Source organism: Miniopterus natalensis, chromosome 5, assembly GCF_054644295.1.
Source record: "Miniopterus natalensis isolate mMinNat1 chromosome 5, mMinNat1.hap1, whole genome shotgun sequence".
Taxonomy (NCBI): Eukaryota; Metazoa; Chordata; class Mammalia; order Chiroptera; family Miniopteridae; genus Miniopterus; species Miniopterus natalensis.
In genome coordinates this window covers 55,990,490-56,013,522 of record NC_142085.1, presented here as the reverse complement: position 1 = coordinate 56,013,522, position 23,033 = coordinate 55,990,490, and the positions used below count along the sequence as shown (strand labels likewise).

The 23,033-nt window shown below is 42.4% G+C and overlaps 1 protein-coding gene across 1 annotated transcript in view; it reads right to left on the bottom strand.

Annotated features, from left to right (window-relative positions):
- The window catches only part of SOBP (sine oculis binding protein homolog), a 153,185-nt gene that overhangs the window by 92,060 nt on the left and 38,092 nt on the right, over nt 1-23,033 (bottom strand). Inside the window, exon 4 of the mRNA XM_087817540.1 lies at nt 20,279-20,430. Coding sequence (XP_087673666.1) covers nt 20,279-20,430 — 152 coding nt within the window. The remainder of the gene's footprint in view (nt 1-20,278; nt 20,431-23,033) is intronic.

Sequence of the window (23,033 nt, the reverse complement as noted above, 5' to 3'; positions counted from 1 at the left end):
CAGAATTGCCAGGCGGACGCATCTGTACTGAGGCCGGCCTGGACTGATTCACCCAGGAAGGAGGAAGGTTCAGACGAGACCAATGCCTGCAGCTGCTGAGAGATGTGTCCCCGCTGACTAGTTACACGCTACCTCCTCTTTAGTAGAACCGTGATTCTCCTGCTTAGAGTCAGGGTTTGGAGACGAGACTGTGCCACTTGCTTTGTTAGGCACAAATTAATGCAGCCCAGCTATATAATTTATGCCACTTTGTCAAGCCAATTCACAGAGAAAGAGCACTGGGAAACCACGCCATTACCTCCTTTGACAGCTCCAAATTGTGTGCGGTCATTTGCTCTCAGGTTCGATAGATCAGAAGGGTCTCCAGAAAGTGCCTGAGATGATGGAAGTCATGCTGCTGTGAGCACTGAGATTCCAGGTAAGCTGGCGTGTGTGTGTGTGTGCGTGTGTGTGTGTGTGTGTGTGTGTGTAAGTGTGGCACTGGTATAACAGAAAACCTTTGACCACATGGAGATTTGGGAGAGGCCATTATTAGGTCACTCAGCATATCAAGAACAAAGCACTGATTTACTGCGTTAGCTTCAGAGTGTGCATTTCTGCCTTTTACAAATGATGAGCCACTGAGTGGGATCATTAGCCACCACCTTTGACTCAGAGCCGTCCTAGAACACAGGCTGCCTGTGCCCCGTTGTAACCCCCCTATTATTTTAACAAGCAGAGCCGTGGCCTGGCTTCCCTGACTTGCCACAGAATTCTCAGGTCAAGTGTGAATGCATATTCCAGAGCACCCTCTGGCATGCATTGTGAAAGCCCTCATTTTAAAAACCTCCGAAAGTTTTCAACTGTGCAAATGGAAATGTTTCCAAATCCTCTTATCCCCAACACAACCAACCCCATTGTTTATCAAATCTGATGTTTTGTAAATGTGATGCTGCCTGGCTTATAGGGGAGAAATATCTTCCAAAACAACCCAAGAGAGTTCTTATGGAAAGAAAAAGCAAATCAGGAGAACCCCCTTCCATGGTTAGAAGACAATCCCGGGGTGGGGAGACACAACACCAGGGCTAACCAATTAAGGTTCTGTCTGGGTCACGAGCTATCTGCAGCAGAAACAGGCAAGATGGCAGATGCCCTGGGTTATTTTAATTAATTTAATCATGTGACTAATTGGTCTCTGCTGGGTTTCTGTGGTAACTGCTTCCTAAGTGCTGATGGGCAATTGTGTTAAATGTAGCTTGGAATCTGCACGTAGGGCGCAGAGCCTTGGAGAGCTCGCGAGGAGGGCTGTGCAGCTGCGCTCGGAAGGTGCCCTGCTGGGCCTCTGATTGTCTGACTGAGGAGAGACTACAGCTGCAGCGTCTCTGGAAGCAGGCGCTGCCCCCCCTCCTAAAAGATCATCGTTTACCTACCTACGTGCGTGAGCACTCACCACGGACATAGGAAAATGACCTGTGATCAAAGAACACGCTGGTTCGGCGAGGATCTGGGAATTAGATGGAAAAAGGTACCTGTAATAAAGGCACATTGGAACGGCAAAGAGAGGGGGGAATTAAGGTTACTCTTCTGTGAATAATCTGCAGCCCCAGAAGCTATCATGTGTTATTCATAGCTGTTCAAATGATACTAATAAGCCATCCTTTTCAATGCCTTGCGGGATTTATCTTTTTTTTTTTTTTCCATTCTCTTACAATGCCATCTCCTCCTTGTCACCGAGAAGGTGCGTGGGAGAATGGGTGGGTGGGTGGCCAGTTTTAGAGCACAGTTTACTTCAGACAGATGGAGGGAAAATTACTTCCAAATTTTCTCATGAAGTGGGATATGTTTGTATTTGCGCAATGCATTCTAGCACCTGCGCAGAGAAAAAAAAATGTAATCACAGATTTCCCTCAGAAGGGGATTTTTTAAAAAAAAGTAAAAGAGTTAACTGCAGCGCAAAGATGCCGCTGTCCCGGACCAAGCCTCCCACCTGCAGTCCCAGGCAGGCTCTCGGGACAATCGCTTCTCCCAATCCCACTCCCAGCCTACAGGAAAAGGGGTCAATGCTTGGGCCATCCTAGAAACTCAAGAGAAACTGCTTGAGATCATCCCCGTGTTTACTGGAAAGGTGACATGAATGCTACTTTTATCCAGAGCAGGAGTGGGGGGCAGTAGCAGGGTGGCACTGCTTTTCCTTAAGAAATACCACAGTTACCCACCGTGACCCATTCTGCGTCCTGTGTATCCCAGACTTCTGCAAAGGGGCAGCTCCAATGGACTCCCGCCCTGCTTTCTCCCCTAGACATGAAGCAATATCTTGGCAAATTAAGCTAAATGGCTTCATCTAAAAATTTCACATTAGTGATGAGCATTAAATGGGCTGACAGTTTAAATTCCTTGAAGAGGTGGCAAGGAGTTCTGTTACATATTCCGATGCATCTGACAGGACATTCAGGCAGCACACGTCACTTAGTCAGCACCTTGCTAAAACTGGGAGCCTCCCACATCTGTATGTCTCTGTAATGCGAATGGAAGAATCTGTCCATAACATCACCAGTTTGTGACTCTACTGACATCCACTTTGAGAAGTACCTGTCTGCTCTAAGTATTGGCCAAATTGCTGAAAAATTGTGTCATTTGGTTTTCAAGGTCTATATTGTGGAAGGAGTATCACCGAAGGCAGTGAGGCACTGCCTTCTCTCCTATGTTGTAGAAGTTTATTATTAGATGCTTTATTCCAGAAATCTGCCTGGGGACACCAAGTGGTGCTAGTCACCCCCCTGTCTGCTTTCACTGTCCCTCATGCCGACAGGTTTACAGCTCACTTCCACCTGTTCTGAGCCTCCATTCCAGGCCGCGCAGGTCAAAACCTTCCCCTTTTATCTCTAGCTTAAGGGAAGGACTCTGGTTTTTAGAAGAGCCGATGAGGAACTGAATTCTCCCTCATCCAATAGCCCTTAGTTAGGATTCTAAACCAGGATTCAAGAGGCCCATGAAGAAATTTCAGTTCAGAAAGTACATAAACCCATGAAATTACCTGTAAAGTTCAGTGTGTATGTCTATTTCCTGGAGAAGGGGTCCACCTCACAGTTATCTTTGGATCATCCAAGAAGGCCCTGATTCAAACAAGAGGTTAAGCACCTCTGCCCCAGTTTTCTATGTGGGTTTATGCCCCACTCCACCCCCACCCTGCCTATAATCTGGCTGAGTAGCTAATTATTTAAATGGGGAGGCCTTAGTTATTGTTTATCAGCCTACTCTAAAACAGATGCTACCACTCTTTCTCCTTAGTAGCCAACTTGTCCTCCCAACAGCTCCACTGACACAGGACAGTCCTGATGGAGAGGGAGCCTCAGGCCATGATTAACAGCACAGCTCTGTAGAACAGGCCTGGGCATCGTCTCTTTGTGGCATGAAGAAAACCAGGCCAAACATGGCAAGAGTCTATCCCTCCATGTCACTCCTCATGTCCTTCGGCCCAAGGCTCAGAACTGCAGTGGGAAGCTGCTTGGGAGGCTCCTCCTGCTCCCTCACTTCACTGGTCCGGCGCCTCCTCCTGTCTGGTCTTCCTCCACCCCTGGCTTTCTTACCCTTGCCCCTTGCCCACCACGTCACCTCTGCCTTTCTTTACTTCACTTTCACCTGGTATAAGAGCTGGACATAGCACATTTTAAAATTTGAGCACCTCGTTTTACTCTCTGATCAATATACCATCGCCCCCAGTTTTCCATCAAGACAAATGCATACTTAGAAACAAATTATAAATAGGGCAGCCACTGGCCATTTTAAGGGATAAATATGACTCCGTTAAGAAAGCCTACAATGGAAGTTCCGAATAACTGATAGAAATACCTCAGATTAATTTGCAGCGGTCAGGAAGAATCCAATGGTGAGACCTTGCAGGCCCTGCTATTCTGCCACGATAATTATGTTTAATACAAATTGATCTAGTCACCTAGTATTTTCAAGCTGGGTTCTCAACCCATTAATGAGTCCCAACCAGCAATATTTCAATGAAATAGAATAGAACAAAGTAGAAAAATATCATAGCACATCACATAGAAATATAAGTACTGTCTCAAGCAACTTCATTTTAGTTTTAAAGAGATATGTCCTGTTTTGTGTACTCTAAACATTTTTCACATTTTAATACTTCTGACATCATGATACATTTTGCAATTATTGTCAGCCAGGTTGCAGTTGTGTCATAACTGTGTGAAAATCTTCTGTTGACTCTTTCTGGTAAAATCAAGAAAATGCCAGCATTCGAGCGACTTAAAGACGAGAAAAAGGGTGTGCGTTTGTGTGTGTGTGTGTGTATACTAAATTACAAAGCAAAATGTACTTCTTACTATAGGCTCATGGTAAATAAAAGTTTAAAAAGTAGCACAAGAGCCCTTTTATAGTTTATATGTACACTTAGGAAATAGTTATCTAATCATGAAGAGCAGTTTCTCTTGCCTTCAGGCAACTGCCATTTCAGTTCTCCCCTGTTGACGTCACTGACCACATCCTTGTCGCAGCACCTGTGGCCTCTCTCCTCACTAACCGTGCGACCCGTGCAAGTCACTTCTCTTCTCAGGGTCACGGTTTTCTCATCCGTAAAAGGAAGATGCTGGAGAAGCTTTCTGAGGGCACTGCCCTCCTGAATAGCCCAGGAAGCGGGCGGACAAGCATTCAGCTCTCACGCGTCTGCCGTGAGCCCTGTCTGTATTCTCCATTTCTCTGCCCCCTTTATCTTTCATAGGCTTCTTCATGATACAACCCGAAGACAAAATGATGTCAAAAATCCATGCTTAAACCATGTAATATGGTTTTAAGTATTCCTGTAAAGTTTGTGATATTTTAAATGGGAAAACATAATGTGGGAATTACACTAAGGAGTATACATTTGCTTTTTAATGTGTGACATGTGGAGCTCTTATTCCTGACTCAGATCCCTTTTTTCTGCCTTCCTGTCTGTAGCTTTTTTCCTGTCCATCCCATTTCCTGAATTCATATTTCGGTCCCCGGTCTAGCATGTGCTCACTCATGCATAGAGCCTGGCCCCTGGGATGGGACGTCACGCTGCAGTCCCCAGCTCTTATCCACATTTCCAGCACACCTCATACTGTATTATTCGTTTACTTGTCAGCCTCCCTTATACCACTGTGAGGGCCCGAGCGGCAGAGACCTCTCCTTATTTATCTTTGTATCCCCAGCCACGGTCAATGCCCAGCATGCAGTGGACGCTGAATAAATAAGTGAATAAATGTGCTGCATGAGGTCAATTTCCACACAAGCGCAGGAAAACTCACACACTCAGGCAGACATTCTTCTGAGCATAAGCCATGGCTCAGATTTCTGTGTTCCATGGCACCCAGCCCTGAGATAGGTCCCAGCCTCTGAGGGTTTGACTGAGTGGCTGGTTCATTCACTGGCTGCTCAGGCACAGACCTGTTCCCAAATACGCATTCCTGCGCTTTCCTCCAGCCTTTCACTTCCCCAGCCTATTCCGGTATCTTGGCCTAAGCCAACTGTCCCTGGCCCTGCTATCAGCAGCCCCTGACAAGGGGCTGAATGACAAACAGAATTATTTCAGCCTCAGGACCCAAAATCAAGATGGAAGAAACCAGTCTCTTTCCCACCCCCACTAGAGGGAAGCCCGGCTTTCCAGGTGTGGACAGGAGGGGCGCCAGGGGTACTAGGCTGCCCGGGCGTGAGTGAAGCCCATCTCGCCATGTCTCCTCCCACGCACAGCTGGTTTTAGCACAACGTGGCAGTGGCTACCGCTTGCTGGGCCCCCGGATGTCCCTGCGGAGTACAGGTGATGGGGGCAAACTGTAATAATCACTTTGATATAGGTTTTATTCAACATGTCAACCCATATCCCTATATATACAGGAAGAAAGAAATTGACCTCCACGCCACCATTACCAGCCCTGAACAAGTATATAGCCAAACATGTAAGCCCTGGGGATGTCATAGATCTCCTTGGCCAGAGCTGAATTACATGGTCATGGGGAAATTAAATTTAACTGATATTTATTAAGTGCTAAATGGCTGCATTAGAAATGTAAAGGAAGTGAGCAAAAGGGCTTGATGAGGAGGGGAGTTCTGCTTGTGGGGGAATGGAAATGTTAACTTAAGTTCTACCTCTGTTTACTTTTGTGCACTTTAATTTTCTTCTCAAATCACTTTTAATACAAAATGATGCCCTAAATGAGACGTGGTAAGGCATCTAAACTCATCCAACTCTTCCTGAATTTCTATTTAATTCTGGTTGTCTTGATTTAAGCCTCAATAAATGCAAATAATTTCTATGAGCACCATCCCTGGTAGAAGGCTTGGGCATATGCCTCTTCCTAATGAATTCTCTGGGTTTTATCTGTTTTTAATTCACTCTTTAAGTCAAGTGTAATGCTCTGGAATTCAGGAGGCCAATATTTTTTTCTACTCATTCAACAATTCAGGACAGAGAAAAATGAAAAAGATATCATTGGTTCAAGGCTTCCTCTGGTGCCAACAGGCCATAAGACTGGGGTTGCTTCTTTTTTTCAATCAGTACTGACTTTTGGAGTTCCATTAGATTTACAGCAGTCCTGTCTGCTGCCTTCACATCTGACTCACAAATTCCTCATACTTGATGTATTCTCTGTGGTACCACTTTAACCAGAATTAAGAAGTCATCAAACTGAATCAGCACCTGGGGTGTGGATCCACCTTCTCTCTCTTCCATTCACCTGAAATGGTCTAACTCACCCCCTCCCTGGAGCGTGCCTGTCAGCTGCGTGGCGCAACACAAAGTGGGAAATGTTCTTCCAACCCAGAAACTCATCAACTCGAACCCTGAAGCACATCACCTGAACACCTTGCTGTAAGAGTGGGAGCAGCTCACAATGGCTCTACACGATCGTTAACAACCTGCTTGCGTTTCCAGGGCCGCCTGGGCGGATTAGGATATGCGCTGGGTATTAAACCATCTGCCACGAGTTTGACCCAGTCTTTCTCCATGGTGGTCGACTGCAAAGATTAGCCCTGAGTGTTAAGAGGTAGGGTACACTTCCATTACATTTACCTTTACCAACTCTTTAGCTTTATTATTGGCTCTTTTGTCCTCAACAGTGTACCTTTTCAGGCTCTTGTACCCTGTATTTGTATAGTTTGGCACCTAATGAAAATATATTTAATCCTCTGTGTCAATCCTCTAAAGTTCAGCCTTAGCCTTTTGTAAAAATCAGGCTAAAGAAGGATGAACTACATGTTTCCTGTGAAGAAGGGACAAGGCTCGATGATCAGACTGTTGTTTGATGTACTTTTGTCCACTTTTAAAAAGCTGTCTTTAATGCAAACATTTAGAAACATTTTTTTTTTTTACTTTAGTCAAGGACCACAGCTGAGGCCCCTTCACCCTGGACCAAGCTCCCTCTCTGGGGGTGCTGAGGGGCAGCCTGTAGCAGGAAGTGTGGGGACTGAAGTTTTGTTCCTGTGCTAGCTGACAGCTCCAGGAATGGAACTGCATCTAATGTCAGCTCATTATATTTATGTATTTGTAGAGCAGGGTTTGGGGCGGGGGGGGGGGCGGGGGGGGGGAGGTAATCCTCTGTGGTTTTTGAAATGAAAGCAACTTAGAGAAAGTAGCAAACTTCCCCTCCTCCCTGTCATCTCTTTCCAAATAAGCAACCTGTATATTAAGTGTCACTATTCCTAATAAACGTCCTTGGGATGGGGTACTGCTAATTTATCTATATTCTGAGAAATAACATCCAACTCCTTACCCAGCTTCTTAATCCCGGCAAGGCTTTATTCCTTGCCCTGGGTTATTTTCCTCAAGGGTCCTTTTGGAGGGAGTCAGCCAAACTCTAAGTGAATAATTTGGGTTTTTGAAGAGCCAAACAACTTACCTTTCTTTTGCACGGCTATATTTGGTCATTTTTATTTAGGTTTATATTGAATGCTAACTCAAGACCCAAGTACTGTTTTTCTTTCCTCAGAGAAGGCTTCTCAGATGGCAACCCTGCAAACTGCTCTGCTATTCTCCAGAATCTGCCTTTTCTCTAATTATAATGGCAGCTCACCAGTCTAAAACCCAGAGACTCTCCGTGTGCACGTGCGTGGGTGCCCCAGCGCGGGCATGGAACACGCTTGGAGGATGGCATCCAGGAGCACTCGGGTACCCTCAGAAGAGGCTGGAGGCCCTCTGACCCCACTGATTTCCCAGGTCTCAGGTATGCTTACATTTTTAATAACATTACCAGCAACACCATACTTTATTTCCTTCCTATGCTTTGGACCTTCTGATTTATGGCACCTAAGCTCCTCAAATTTGCTCCAGCTGATTTTCCTCAGAGACCTGAATCACCATTTAACTTGCATCAAAACCCCTATAAAAATTGCTCTACATCAAAAATACAGGACAGGGAAGCCACACCCAACTCTCCACACGCTGCACCTTTCTCTTACATTGCTTTCTTTCTTTCGTCTCCATATTGTGTTTGTGGGAATTAAATTAACAGAATTTCTGGATGACAATTTGACATTCATAACAAAAACTTTAAAATATTGTCTACCCATTGATCCAGCAATGCCATTTCTATATATTTAGTCTACAAGTTTACATAGTTATTTCTGTATATTTATCCATACATATTTATTCACCAGAGGTAATTACGAATGTGCTCAAATATTTAGCTACAGATATGTATTGTCATGTTATTTCTGACCAAGCATGTTTATCCTGGTGAGTTTTTCTTTCCTAATATGAGTGCTTAAATCTTTGGAATGAGTTACATTAGGACAAGAGTAAATATTTAGTTACTTTTACATATATATGTATGTAATACATAAATATGTATATGTTCATACATCATTAAATATTTTACAAGGCCATATTTAAATGAATAAATAGTATTTCATAGTAAAACATGCCACGATTTATTGAGTAATTCCCCTATTATTAGATATTTAAGTTTTTTATTATGATGTGATGTCTCACATTGCTTTCAGATCTCCTTCAGGCGCACCTTCTGTGGTCCACTGTGCATAGGCCTGTTATAATTTTTCCACCATCTCTGGTTGCTTTTTAAATGTCATCTGTTTGCCCTCTCCATTCCCCACTGGCTTTTCACAGGTCTTCCAAGTTTCCTGAGACAGATTTTTCACTTTTCTAAAGGATGCCTTTTTAGTACTAATAAAACTTTCATATTTGTCTGCTTAATCGCGCCAGCTTTACTGTCCCCTTTTTACTTTTTTGTTTTTGGCTCAGAGGTATATGAACCATCTGTGCCTCTAAAACAGTTTGCTTAAATAGCCTCCAGGCAGATTTTATGGTTTTTAAGTTTTTTACTTTAACCTTCAGCCTGCTGTTAGCCATTTTCATCACAGTTTTAAAATCAGCCTCTTTTGGAAACAACCGTCACTAGATGAGGTTTTCAGAAGTTACTGGGACTGCAGAGGGGCCGCGGGCTCCAGCTGAACCGTCCCGCGGTCCCCACGCAGCCGTCTGCGGCAGGTGCAGGTGTGCGCAGCCTCGCGAAGGGTCAGCCCCCTCTGGCAGCATGAAGGGCGATGCAGATGCATTTCATTTGAAACGCCCCTCTCCACATCACCCAGCGAAGGCCCAGGACGATCAAACATGAATTACTTACCTGCCTATTTACTTATCACTGCATTTCTACGGAGCTGTCGCCATGACCCTAGGCGCTAAATGAGATACGAAGCTGAAACAATACAGAGAAAGGGAGGACGATTCCTCCCTTCCCATCACACGCTTGGGCCGTGGGAATGGCCCTGTTACTGCGCCAGCTGACACGCCGTTCGGATTCCACTTGATCACAGTGGGCTAGGCAGGGGACCTGAGTGTCAATGCGCAGTCCTCTCTCCTGGAATTTATCATCCCCCAAACCTCCCGTGTGCCCTTTGTTAATGTCAGCGCTGCTCTATGGTTCTTTCTCTCTGTAATAAAAACCACACCTCTTCCCACACCCAGCGGGAGGTAGGGAGTGGGATCTGCCCGTTCCGGGGCTCTTTCCATCAAAAACTAACTCACCCCATTTATTTTCTATCATCCAACCATATTGGTCAGACAGTAATTACATTGTCTCCCTCCCTCAAATCAGTACACTTTCACCCAATCTTTTCTCTTTTGCTTTTCTGATACATTTGATAATTTAAAATACTTAGGCTCTTATAGTTATCATTATTTTTATTATTATCATTTATTTATAAAATGCTTCTCCCTTCAGGAGTTACAAGCTGTCCATATACTCCCTGAAATGAATTAGTAATAATATGCTAACCATAGCTGAGTGAAAAGGCAGGGAAGGCAGAAGCCAATAAATCCCCAAGGGTTGGTTGATAGAATGAATGAATGACTGAATGAATGAATAGACTAACACATGGATAAGTGGGACTATTGTTCCAGGGAATATCTGTTCGTTTTCTTGTTTGTGGGTAATGTTCCATTCCTTCACAGAGAAAATAAAATTAGCAAAGACGTGGCAAATCGGGGCCAGAACTGCTGTGTCCTAGCTCTTCCTTCCCCTCCTCACCTACTTAACATCTCTTCATCTTTACTATTTCAAGTACTACTTCCTCAGGGAAACTTCCAGATCTCCTAATGAGTCAAATCTCCCTGCCGGGGGCTCTCTTAGCACTGTGCCCACACCATCACAGCACTTGTCACAGTGGCACTTTCACATCTGAGTTATTATTTAAATAAATGCCTCCCTCTGGACTGTAAGCTTCATGAGGGCAGGAACCAGGTTTTTGTTGTCCACTGTGACTCCGATATGACTAGCACAGGGCCTGGCACATAGTAGCTGTTCAACAAATATTTGTTGAATTAGTAAATTAATTAATGACTATGAAAGTTGCAGCCTTTGGGGTCTCTGCTCTATTGGCCACCTGCACTTAATGCATCAACCTCAGACTAAATCACAGTTTGTTTGACCAGTCCCCCTTCCCTTCTGTTTAACACACTCAGTTTTCAGCCACAGAGGAAGTAGCTTAAATGTGTGGGTGAGCAGGCTAAGTCTTGATGGGAACAGCTGCGTCATCCCATCACTCACCCCATCCCAGGCATCTGCCTCCCCACATTCAATATGGTCCTTGGCCAACGCCTCCCCGGCCACTTAAACTGATGAAGCTACAGGGTGGGGCAAAAGTAGGTTTACAGTTATATGTGAAAAAGAGTTTATTGTCGTATTATCATTTATTTATTATTATTTTTCATATAAACAACTACAAACCAAATTAAATCTACTCTTAGAATAAAATATACTTCAGAATAATTCCTTTACCCAAAGATGTTCCCTTCATAGTACCATCTTTTTCATCACACAACTTCTAGGGATAGAGCTTGAGAAGACCTGTGGATGCTAAAGACCTGGGTTATGTGTTGAGCTTACCTCCTGAGGCCTTAACCTCCCCACTGGGTTGGGGGCAAGCTCCATCTACTCTATAGAAGTAAAATCGCTGTGTCAGAGCATTTAACCAACAATGTCCATCCTTGGTTCATTTCCTCCAACACTTTCAACAAAAAAAACAAAATCTAAATTGGTTCAACACACTTTTGCTACTGAAAAACGTTTCATAACCACTAGTGAATAATTCAGTGAATACGATATTTTTAGTTTTCTGTTGTCAGACATGCTCAACTTTGATGAGAATGTTGTTGCCTCTATTACTCTCCAAACCTCCTTTGCATCCAGGATCTTAAATTTAAAAAAATTTTTTTTTTTTGTTCTAATTTATCTTTATTGTTGAAAGTACTACAAATGCCCCCCCCCCCCCCCTTAATCTCCTCCACCCTGCACAGGATCTTAAATTTCAAATGTATTACTTTCTTAACAGAGATCCAATCAACAATGAAAAGCAGATCATGTCACACCTCTGAATAGCTCATCACATTTGGAATAAAATCCAAACTATTTCCTCTCTGACCTATGTAATCTGGCCCCTGACCATCTTGAAAGTTCAACTGCAGTCTGGCCTTCTTGACAAAAATGTCAAGCCTATTCCTGCCTGAGGACCTCTGCTTTTTACTTGCTCCCCTCCTCTCTAAAACTCTTTGGTACAACCTCTTCGAGTGACTAGCTCCATCACTTCATTTTGTTCCTACCTACACGTCACCTCCTCAAAGATAACCTCTGTGACCACCAGATATAACACAGCACCCCATCCCCTCACCTTCCTTTTTCTTCATAGCATTTATCACTCCCTGAAGTTATGGTATATATTTACATATTTTTAACTTATAAATTATCTATCTCCCTTAGAGAATAGAATGTAAGTCCCTTTAAGGCAGGGACTTTTCTCTCGTTTAATAATAATCCACCAAGCCCCAAACAGTGCATAGCACACTATAGGGGCTCAATATATATATATACATAATTTTTCAAAGACTAAATGGATGAATAAATAACAAGGTGTTGTTTTTTAAAATCTTGGCTAAAAAGAAACAAAAAAGCATCACAGAGGAACTTGTCTCCTGTTGGGCAAATCCCCTTGTCTTCAACTATTGGCCCAGCTTTATCTCACCTACCCCTGGGTCTCTGTCTCCCTAAATGCTTTGACACCAATAACTTAAATTGCTCCAACTTATGAAACATATAATCCTACAAATGATCACAGAAAATGCCAGGGCCTTCAAAGATTCTTATAACAGAGTTGGTTGTGCAGTCATAGAATGACTCATCATATTTTAAAATATGAAATCATTGTATCAAAACAGATTACAAGATAAGTCACTACTTGATCATGGAGTGTTCAGCAAAAGGCCTGTGAAGCAGGTAAATCAGACCTCAAAATTCCTATTACCCACTGAACCCCCCCAAATACACTTGTTGGGGTAGGATCCAGGTCTTAATGCTAATTAGCTAATCAAGAAAGTGAGACACTAAGAAAATTTGTGTGACAAAAACTGGATATAAAAGTCTTTGATTTATGTTATAAATTCTAACTCTGTGGGGGAAAAAATAATCATTTCAAAGTCAAGGCAGTCATTTTTTCCACAATCAAAAGTGCTTAAATAATTTTAAATACACTTCAACATATTTATGAAGAAATTCTCCTACATGTCTCCAATCTCTCTCATAAATCAGTATAATGTTTCCAAAGTACATTTGGAAGTAAAAAATTAATATCTACCAACTATATTTTCCTCTATTAGATGATGAATTAAGCAGAAAATATATTAATGCCTGAATTTATAATAGGAGTGGTTAACTCTTAGCCATAGCAAACTAATGAGGAATATTTTACCAGGAAGGATTAATCAGGGCTCTCCAACACTATGCAATTTGACATTCTAAAGACTTAATCATGAATGGATTTTATTCCCTATTTACTTTTCATCTTGGATATGCCTGACAAAGACACTACATGTTAGAATAAATTTAATTCTTAAGCTTAATCTTGTTGCTTTAAAGAAATTTATTTAAATAATATTCCATTGCTTTAAAAATAGGCTTCACAGAAACAACACTAGTACGACTATGTCATCTCTGGGCCAAATGCAGCTCGGACATCGAAACCTGGGTCTGATCACCTCTGTCAGCAGTGAGGCGACAACCCAAATTCTGGGAGGTTGTGATGACTGGACCTCGGCTTCCCTCCCCAGCCATTGATTATCTCTATCTTTGTTAAGGACTACAGGAGTTTCATTTAACTAGAGTGCTCAGTAAATTGCAGCAGAGTTCAAGCATCTTTTATAGATTCATTAAACCATTGATCTGCCTTCTAGAGCTTGTAGTAGTGCCCGGCTCTGGCCCACAGCCTGTGTTTACAGAGAATGCAACAGACTGACGTTCGTGATCTCCGCAGGCAGCCTGTCGGTAGACGTTAGATTCCACTGTGTGCACGGCCGGCGGAAGAGGGGATTGTAACCTGGGGAATTTCCCACTCTCAGTCTGAACTGAACTGAATTAAGCAGCTGTCTGCAGCAAGATTTTCTTTATTCCATCCTAATCTTCGATAATATAAACAAAGAGCAAGGAGTCCGAGGAACAAAGAATTATACATGGCTTGCCCAGTTCACACTTCTGCTTATGTGAACAAAAGCTGTCCAGAGGTACTGAGATGGGGGAGAAATAAAAATAACCACCAGTGTGCACACCATGTGCATCTCTTGCATATGGTCCTCTTGAGTGTATTAGGGTTTGAGACTAGACGTTGCAAGTGTATGAGAGAAATTCTGGACTCAAATTACTACCTTAAAATATCTCCAGGCAAGCCACCTGGCCTGTCTCATGCATGCAATTATTTAGACAGTTAACATTTTTAACAAAGCATTTGAATTAACAGAGCATAACTACAACCCTAGGAAAATGCACAATCATTCTCTCATGGCTTCTCTGGACAGCGCACTAACTCCTCTTGTAAACTTCTCCTTCCTCTGGTCTTTATTAATATAACAATAAGATCTCATGACACCTTCTGTTTAAAGTCAGGCACAGAGAGTAACTCTGTGCTTGAGGTAGCTTTTGATGGGAGAAGTGCACCAAAACGACCCATTAGATAATCCTCTAAATGCTCACTCTTCAGATAAACCTGAACACTGTTAGGAGCAAGGTGAGAAGCTGGCGATGCAAGTGGCCGGATCGATAAAGAGAACGCATATCCCAAATAACTAGATCCCTTCCTGATCATTTGTTTCACCGAGCTGCCCACTGTCCAAACAGGCAGCCAGACTTGGAGCGCAAAGCACGCACATTCATCACTCTGCAGCCGCAGTCACCAGAACACAATGTAGCTGATGCAATCTGACACTGTGGTTAATGCTAAAAGGGAGCGTGCCTTTGAGATAGATTGGATAATTACTGGCAGTTCAGATGAGAAAAACTTGATTTAAGTGTATAGCATTAACTATCACCAAAAGGGTGGCCAGAGATTGACTGTCTGAAAATTAACATTCAAACATATATGTCAATAGCCCTGTGTATTGATCTCTGGGGGCTGGATTCAGATGTGTTAAAAATCCCCCCCTTCCTTCTGCCCATTGAAAAATAAAAGTGTTCAACAAAGATTGGGACTTGAAGTTATTTGGACTTTTATCTTCATATTTAACCTAAAATGTCTATTACTGTTCAGAAGTTGACATCCATTCTGGGAAATTGATTAGAATTATTTCTCTGTTTCCCCCACAACCTCCCCAAATGTAGCCCATTAAAAATAAGATGTAGTTGCTATTGTTTCTTTCAGTACACACTCTCTTGTTCCACTGTGTTTGTGTGCCAGGTATCCCTTAGCCCAGTATTTCTCAGGTGGTAGTCAAGTGTCCTGGTAAACAAAAATGTCACATGCATCTCCCCCAAAGCTTCTCATGACTTCTTAGGGCATCTCTCTGGGTTTCTTCAAGAGCCTACGCATCACCTCAACCTGACCTACATCTTACCTCACTGGCCTGAATTCTCCTGCTCTAACCCCAGCCTAAATGTGTTTCAAAGGGCTAACACCTTCCCCTTCCTCTGCAATTGCTTTTTTCATAGGTTCTCATTTTCAGCAGCTCATCAATATTGCATTCCATATTTTAAAAGACCAGAAAACAAGAAAACCACTGCATTTGTTGTCCTCTCCCCAGAGCTTCCCTGTTTGTTGTGACCAAAAGAGAACTTAGCCACTGGCCTGCAGGCTAACGCCTGGGAGGCAGAAGCGGCCCTACATACAGGCACAGTTCCAAGGGACACTGCAGAACCAAAGCAATCGTCCTTCAGGGAGACAGACCCAACAGGCTCCTTGGTGCCCCATAAAAACAAGGTGAATCCATGGGAAGAACCCTAGTGCTCCATGGGCACATTTACTTGTCAATCAAGAATATTTGCAAGCAACTGGCAGAAGCAAGTCTGTGGCCTGAGCTTCAGGCAGTCAGGGGACATTAATTACAAGTAATTTCTTAATGTCCTTCCCCAAACCTTCATGAATGATAGCCATTTTGCAAATTAAATCTTGCAAGTGTTTAAAGGAAAAAAAGTAGATAGGTTAATCACTAGACTAACAGGGCAATTGTTACACATTTCTTCTGCACTACTAGGTTCTATAATTAAGTCTGAAACTGAGAATCTTTCCCAGGATATATTCAACTTTAACAAAAAGACCGATAGTCTAAATAAAATGTAACTCCAAATAATATGATGATATGTGCTAACTTGCAACAGGTTCTTCCAAAAGAGATCGCTTTTAAGAAGAGATAGCTGTGCATCCAGGGATACAGTTTGAACGTAAAAGAAGTGCTTGTTATACAATATTCCCCTCATTGAATATTCATTATTATCATGACTGTTAGGAGATCTTAATGACATCATCTGTAAATGTCGTTTGTTCACATAACCTTTTTATTTTTCATTCATCTTATCCTCTCTTATCCAAACAGGTTTCTTCCCACTGTGGTTTGTTGGGGGAACAGCAACATTATGATATTGAAGAAGTATTTCTACCTATTCTTGTCTCAAAATAGGTAAAAACTAAACCAAGGAAGCAAAATTTTGGGAATGTGTGACTATTACTGAAGTATCAATGCCACTAATCCATAAAGAACGCCATAAATTTGAGATCTGAACACGGACGGGAGACAGTCATCCTTGGCATTGCCTGCGCGGGCCACCTGTCTTGAGTTTTTATTTCCTGCCTGATTTGTGGATGTTAGATGGCAGGATAGTTCCCGTGCAGAAGGAAAAAAACAAACCCAGGATATATGGAAATGACTACTATTTGTAGTCTTGTTTATTACTCTGGTTCTTAAAGGGAAATGGTTACAAGCCATTACTCCCTTAGTAAAGAATATTTTTAAGTGTCTGTTACTGTGCAAAGTAAAACTGGTATTAGTTGGACTAAACACTTCAGCATTTCCTGAAAAACCACTAAGGAGTCCCTGCAACTTTCCAGCTCCTATGTGAGTCACTAGGCTAGACATGTTCTCAAGTTCTTCTTTACTGGGGGCCTCCAAAAGGGACTGGGGAAAGAGTGAGCTATTAGTTCCCTGACAAGTCTCTAGTGCGTCCAGTAATGAGACTGGCATCCCATTGTTCGGCCTATGCCCATAGACTACAGAAGTATTTTTCTTACCCAAGGCTTCAAAAATGTTTGAGGCAGCCATTGAGCCTGTTGCAAATAAGGATTCCACAAAATACAATTATCAATTAACACTATACACTCCTTGAGCAGACATCTAGAAATGTGTAAGCTAGTCCTTAGGTTCATGAAACAAACACAGCCGCGATTCCCAGTCTTCTCCTAGCAGAGGCATTCTGAAGACAGCCTACACACTTGCAGCAATCCAAACAAGACTTCAAATGAAATTTTTAATTTGGTTTAAATATATAAGCTACATGCCATCAAGGGTTTGTAAGAGAGGGATATGACATTCTTAATCTACTCCATCAAACAAACCCAAAGAGAAAGAAGGTTCGAGAGGCAAACAAAATTTAAAGAGTCAGTTTTCAGTGGGCCTTCATTTTGAGAGTTGGGCTATTTCTGTCCTTGTTTTTTGAGCAGAAAATCAGTTCCTGCTTCTAGACCCAAGCATTTGTGAAGAGGAGAGCAGGGGAACCACGGCACAGCTGTCCAATTTACATTCACAAATGCAGGTGTTGCGCAGACACAAAACAGAGGTCAGCTGAATGCTGCTCCTAATTAGCTACCTTTTTTACAAGGATTTTTCTTTGTGAAGTTATGCATGCAATTTGGGTTCAACTTAGAGACCATTTTTAGATCCCAGCATGCTATCCACCAAGAAGCGGGCTGTCATTATAAAGCATAATTTACAGCACAGTTAATTTTACATATTTCTTTAAAAAAAATGTACATCATACCTAAGGCAAAAAATTCTGTTCTGCACACACATTATTCACTCTGTCTTCCATCCACTTCTCAATATTTAAAGGTGTAGAATTTAGCCAGAAAATCTTTTATGTAGGAATGGGGAAATTTTTGCCCTTTTTCTAAGATTAAGAAAGTCCACAATTTTAATAATGAGGATGAAAGATTTTGTTAAATGATACAAGAGAAGCAGCTAGTTGCTATTGTCTTCAGTGGGGAACACCCTGGGGCTGATTACAGCAGTTCTTAGAAATGGCAGGATGGAGGCTGGTATCTAATACAATCCATTAGGAAACCCAAGCCCTAAATGAAAGACCACAAAATCCTATCAGTTCACAGAAATGCAGCAGCTGTACATGTTTATGGTAATACAATAGGATATTGTTACAGAGATAACACCCTTAAAATTAAAAAAGAAAAAAAGATTCCAGCAAGAGATGTGACCAGTTTATTTCTCTATTGGAAAAGTGAGAATGTATATAGTGTGGCAGAGTTTTGGATACATAAATAAGCATGAAGACTGCAGAGAAGACAGGCATTGAATGTACACTAATGGCTGCTGGGATCAGCCGTCAAACTTCAAGCCACTGACTCCCAGGTTTTGCAGGAGGTTCGAAGACCTACCCCAATAACTCCTTGTAAGAAGCAAAAGGGGATGCTTCTCCTCTTCCAGCTGACTTATAATATTCCAAATGCTAATTCTTATCTTGGCTCCCAGTTATCCACTTTTCAAAACTGTATGCTAATGGAAGTTTAAATTCAGTTTGATCTTAAACTTTAAAATGATGTAAATTTATATATGGTATTATTATATATGGTATTTTTTATTATAAATAGGTTTAGATATAGATATTATATATATTTATACATTATTCTAGGCTGTTGTCCAATTGGGTCAGGTGCCTTTCTTCAAAGGCTTACTAAAGTAAAACCACTTTGCAAAGTGTAACATGTATCCACCAGGACTGTAACAAATTCATGTTGCTGGATTTTACTCACTACAGGCTGTCTACCAGGTTCAGACCCAAAGCCCTCAAGAATCATAGAAAGACAAAAACCCCTGTTCTCTAGCCATCTTCTAGGATGGAATGCAAAGTATTTTGTTGTGGTAAGTTCAGCTTTGAAGACAAAAGTGCTGGGGCCATTCCTATGATTATTACCCCAGTGTTCAAAAGGGGAGCCCTAGGGTCTCAGAGATCATTTTAATCCCCGTGTATTAAAGCAAACCTTGTCTACCGTGCGTTGCTCTAACCACCCTCCTCTGAAGCCTCTCTTGGCCCCACCCAAGGGAACGTGAATTTGACTGGTGACTGTCCCCAAAGAACTGCAAACAGTTTCCTTACTTGCCTTCCTGTTCCAGTGAAGAGGATGAGCCTAATTCTTAGAGACTGCCACTAAATTCCACCCTACTGAATCCTGCAGCCTAATTCTTTCAGCATTATGTTTTTTGGCAGAATGATGTGACCCAAATATGCAGGAGATAATTTGCTGCAACAGTGCTTCTTGTAATGCAATGAGCCAGAGATTAGCAATTCAGGATTGCAAATATAAGACTTAAAAATAATAATTGTTTGCTTCAAGAAAGGACAGATTTTGCTCTTGTATTATGGAAATGGAAATGCTCAGCAAAGTGTAGACAGTTTTATGAATTAAGGAAGCTTTACAGATCAATGGAAAATAATGAAGAACTAGCAATTTACTTCAGTAATTGGTGGCAAAATGCTATAGAGGTTCTTTAAAGATTAAGAAATTAGCTATGTGCCTATGTGTGTGTGTGGGGGGGGGTTGTAAAAACATGCATTTCGTTTCCCATCGGTGGTGGCTAATACTAGTCTAAAAGGACATTTTCAAGTCTGAGATGTCTTAAAACAAAAAAATAACCAAAAAAACCCCCATGACTATGGCTGTTCTGTGTTCACCCGCCATGCTTCTCGCCAACGCTTGGCTGTGTGAGCAATGCTGGTTCACGTATTCATTCTTTCACCTTTTCTCAATACCAATCAACGTTAATACAAAGTGTCAAGAGAGACTCGATGTGTTTCTTGATGAGAATTTGTGGATGGGATTTTGGAAAGAGCCAGAGCGCTATTCCCTTTGGGAACAAAGTAGGAAACTGAATAGACTGCAGCTTCCTGGCCATGCGCCTGTGGCTAGTTTCTCAGCCTTTATGGGAAATCTCTGCCGCTTATCTTTCAAGGTCTAGTCTACGCGTCCTAGCGCTGGAGAGTCGCTGTCACTTAGGACACCAGGGGCCACGGCCGCGTCCTCCTCAGACTCACTCACCCTCTCAGAATTCAAACACCAAGACCAGAGAAACAGAAGAACAGGTGATCATACAGTAGAAGGGCTCTCCTCATTCCAAAAAGATAAGTAGGACAGAGAAAGGGAACAGAAACACAAACACAAACACAAACGGGAGTGGGAGCCGCTCGGTGCCGGGCGGAGGCTGAGGCGCATGCGCGGGCGGGGCGGGGCGGGCGGGGCGGGGCGGGCGCCGCCCGGCTCTTACCTTGTTCCTCTTGAAGTAGGCGCGCCGGCAGGCCGCGAAGCACTTCTCGCTGCAGAAGCTTTTCACCTCGCTCCCCATACTCAGGGAGTAGCGCTTGATTCCCACTTTCTGGCACCAGGCACACATTATTTGTACATTTGACACATCATCTTCTATAATAAAAGTATAAGAAAAATGTTCACATCAGAAGCAAACACCCCTTCAAACTCAGACACCCCCTGAACCTGAAAGGGCTGCTCGAGGTCTGACTCGAGCCTCCGCGCCTCGCCGCCTCTCACCCAGCGGAATAGCCGGTGTGTTGGGGAGGTTTTTTCTTTTTCCATTTTTTTTTTTTTTTTTTCAGTTAGCTTTTCAGTTTCCAATAGACATCATTTCCTTAAAAACCAGATCATGACGACAGAGCCATGAGAGTTCCTAGGGCCGCTTAGCCTGGTAAAAATGCTGATTCTGCCTGGTTAAAGCAGGCTCAGGACTAATGAATCTTGTAAAGTGACCCGTGTCTTCAAAGGTACTGCTGAGAGCCTACAAAATCTACACTGGGGGGGGGGGGGGGGGTAGGGACACCACCACACCCACATATGTGATGTCCTAATGTGAACCTTGACAGTCAGGAGCCAGGCTCAAGCTTGGCATGTTCCCTATTGCTGTTACATGATATGAGGTTTTGTTTACTCTTGCAATAGAATGATTCCCAAATGATACGGTCAGTCAAAAAAGGAAGGATGTTAGTGGCCACATTCTGCTGATAGAACAGCAGTTGCCTGGCTAACTCGGTGGTCTCCTGGGATGCAGCCTTCCCACATGGGGGTCCCCAGGCGGGCGGGGGCCTGATTTAAATTCTTCTCCGTGAGATGTGTGTGGTTCATGGTCCCTGGATGGAGGAATAGTCACGGGGTGTCAGCCATGAGACCGGAGGCCACACGGCTGCCCAGACCACCCTTAGCCAGGCTGGTGGTCCTCACAGGTCCAGTGGGACCTGTCACCCGCACCATGGCGATGCTCAAAATGATGTTAGGTGGTATGCAAATATTTCCAACATTTAAAATATTGTATTTCTTTTCCTTTGTAAGAAAAGAAAACAAACAAGTAGTACAAGTCCATGATATCACAAATACTACTGCTTAAAACAAATGAAGGCTTTTTAAAGTGAGTCAGTTAATAAAATGTAACAGTAAGTTACAGTGCAGATAATAAAAAGTTGTGACAAACATGTGACAGTGACATTCAAATGACTGAAAGGAAACTTCGGTGGGGGACTAAAAGGAGACTTTAAGTAGAAGTCTAAGAACTATTTCCTCGCTGCCTCCTCTAGGCTTTCGCTACCTCCCGAGTTTCCTTGGTTCTCCCAATGGACGTGTGTCTGACTGATGCCACTATTAGCCACGTCTCTTTGTCCTCGATGGATTTTTTTTTTTTTTTCGGTACTAACCCAGACTCATGCTCCAGACATGAATGGTAATCACAAAATTCCCCAACAAGCTCTGGTATAGTGTTGTCTGATTCCTGAGTAAAATCCCCCAAAGACTAATTGCTAAGCAAGGCCTGGTCCATGAGCTGCTGACATATTCATGGTTCATAGAGTCTGTCATGCAATCATTCCATTTCCAGGGGAAAGATTTGGTTTGAGGCAGTGTGGTCATCAGCCTGCAAAATTAGAAGCAAACTAATTTGAAGCGCAGTGATATGGCTTTTCTCCCCCTGAGCATCGTCACTCAGAACCATGGGCAGCATTTTATTTACCTTGGTGGAATACTGTCCTTTTAATCACCACTTTTATTTTACAATTATATATTGTGACTTATTATTAATTATAATAAAAGAGACAGTGTAAAAACGACCTTTGATGTTAATCAAACATTTTCTTTAAATAGAGTCCACATGAGTTAAAATATCATACAATTACTGTACTTAATACTTTGTTCTATTTGAAGAAAGTTTTATTGTATTTTATGTGACCTCTAATATGGCATCTGTGTATAGGCATTCTACATGGTAGGAAGAATTAATAAAACTCTATAATTTACCTTAAAGTATGGAGGCATTTTTTAAATTAGGTTAGAAATGTTATACTTTTTAAATAATCATCTGTCATTACTAAATTCACTATCACTGATAGTTTCAGATTTTCCCAATCGATTAGCTGCTTCAAAACCTTAAATTCCTGAAAAAGAAAATGATACAGCAGAATTCTCACAAATAATCCGCTGGCAATAAGCTTGATTCCTGTGAAATCTGCAAGAAAAGAGATTTTTATGGGGGAAATTATTTGGCCTCAGCGTTCAAGGAGGAGAACTCACTTCCCAAGAAGGAACTTTAGGACATGCATTAGGTTCCCCTCATTGTTTCTTCCTTTAAATGGTCTGGTTTGGGAAACAAAACATAAGATTTTTAGTCCTAGGTCTTTAACTCTAATGGACTAAAACTGAGATGACAAAGAACAGGGCGCAATGCTGCAGCAGGGCTGGCGCCCAGCCTGTGCTCAGGCCCGCCCAGAGGAACGGTGCTCGGGCACAAAGGCGGCTCGCGGGTCTTCCTCCTGCTCCGCTCCATCACCACCAGTCACACCATTTGTCACTTTTTAAGGGAAGGCAAGGATACTTTCTTACAAACAACAGACCTAACAAGTGAACAAAAAAGTAGAATTTTAAAGCAGATTATTTTAATAAATCATTTGTACTACAAAATAACAACATGGGAAGATGAAACAAAAGAAATCGTGCACTTTTGTATCTGGAAATTGGAAAACTCTTAGAAT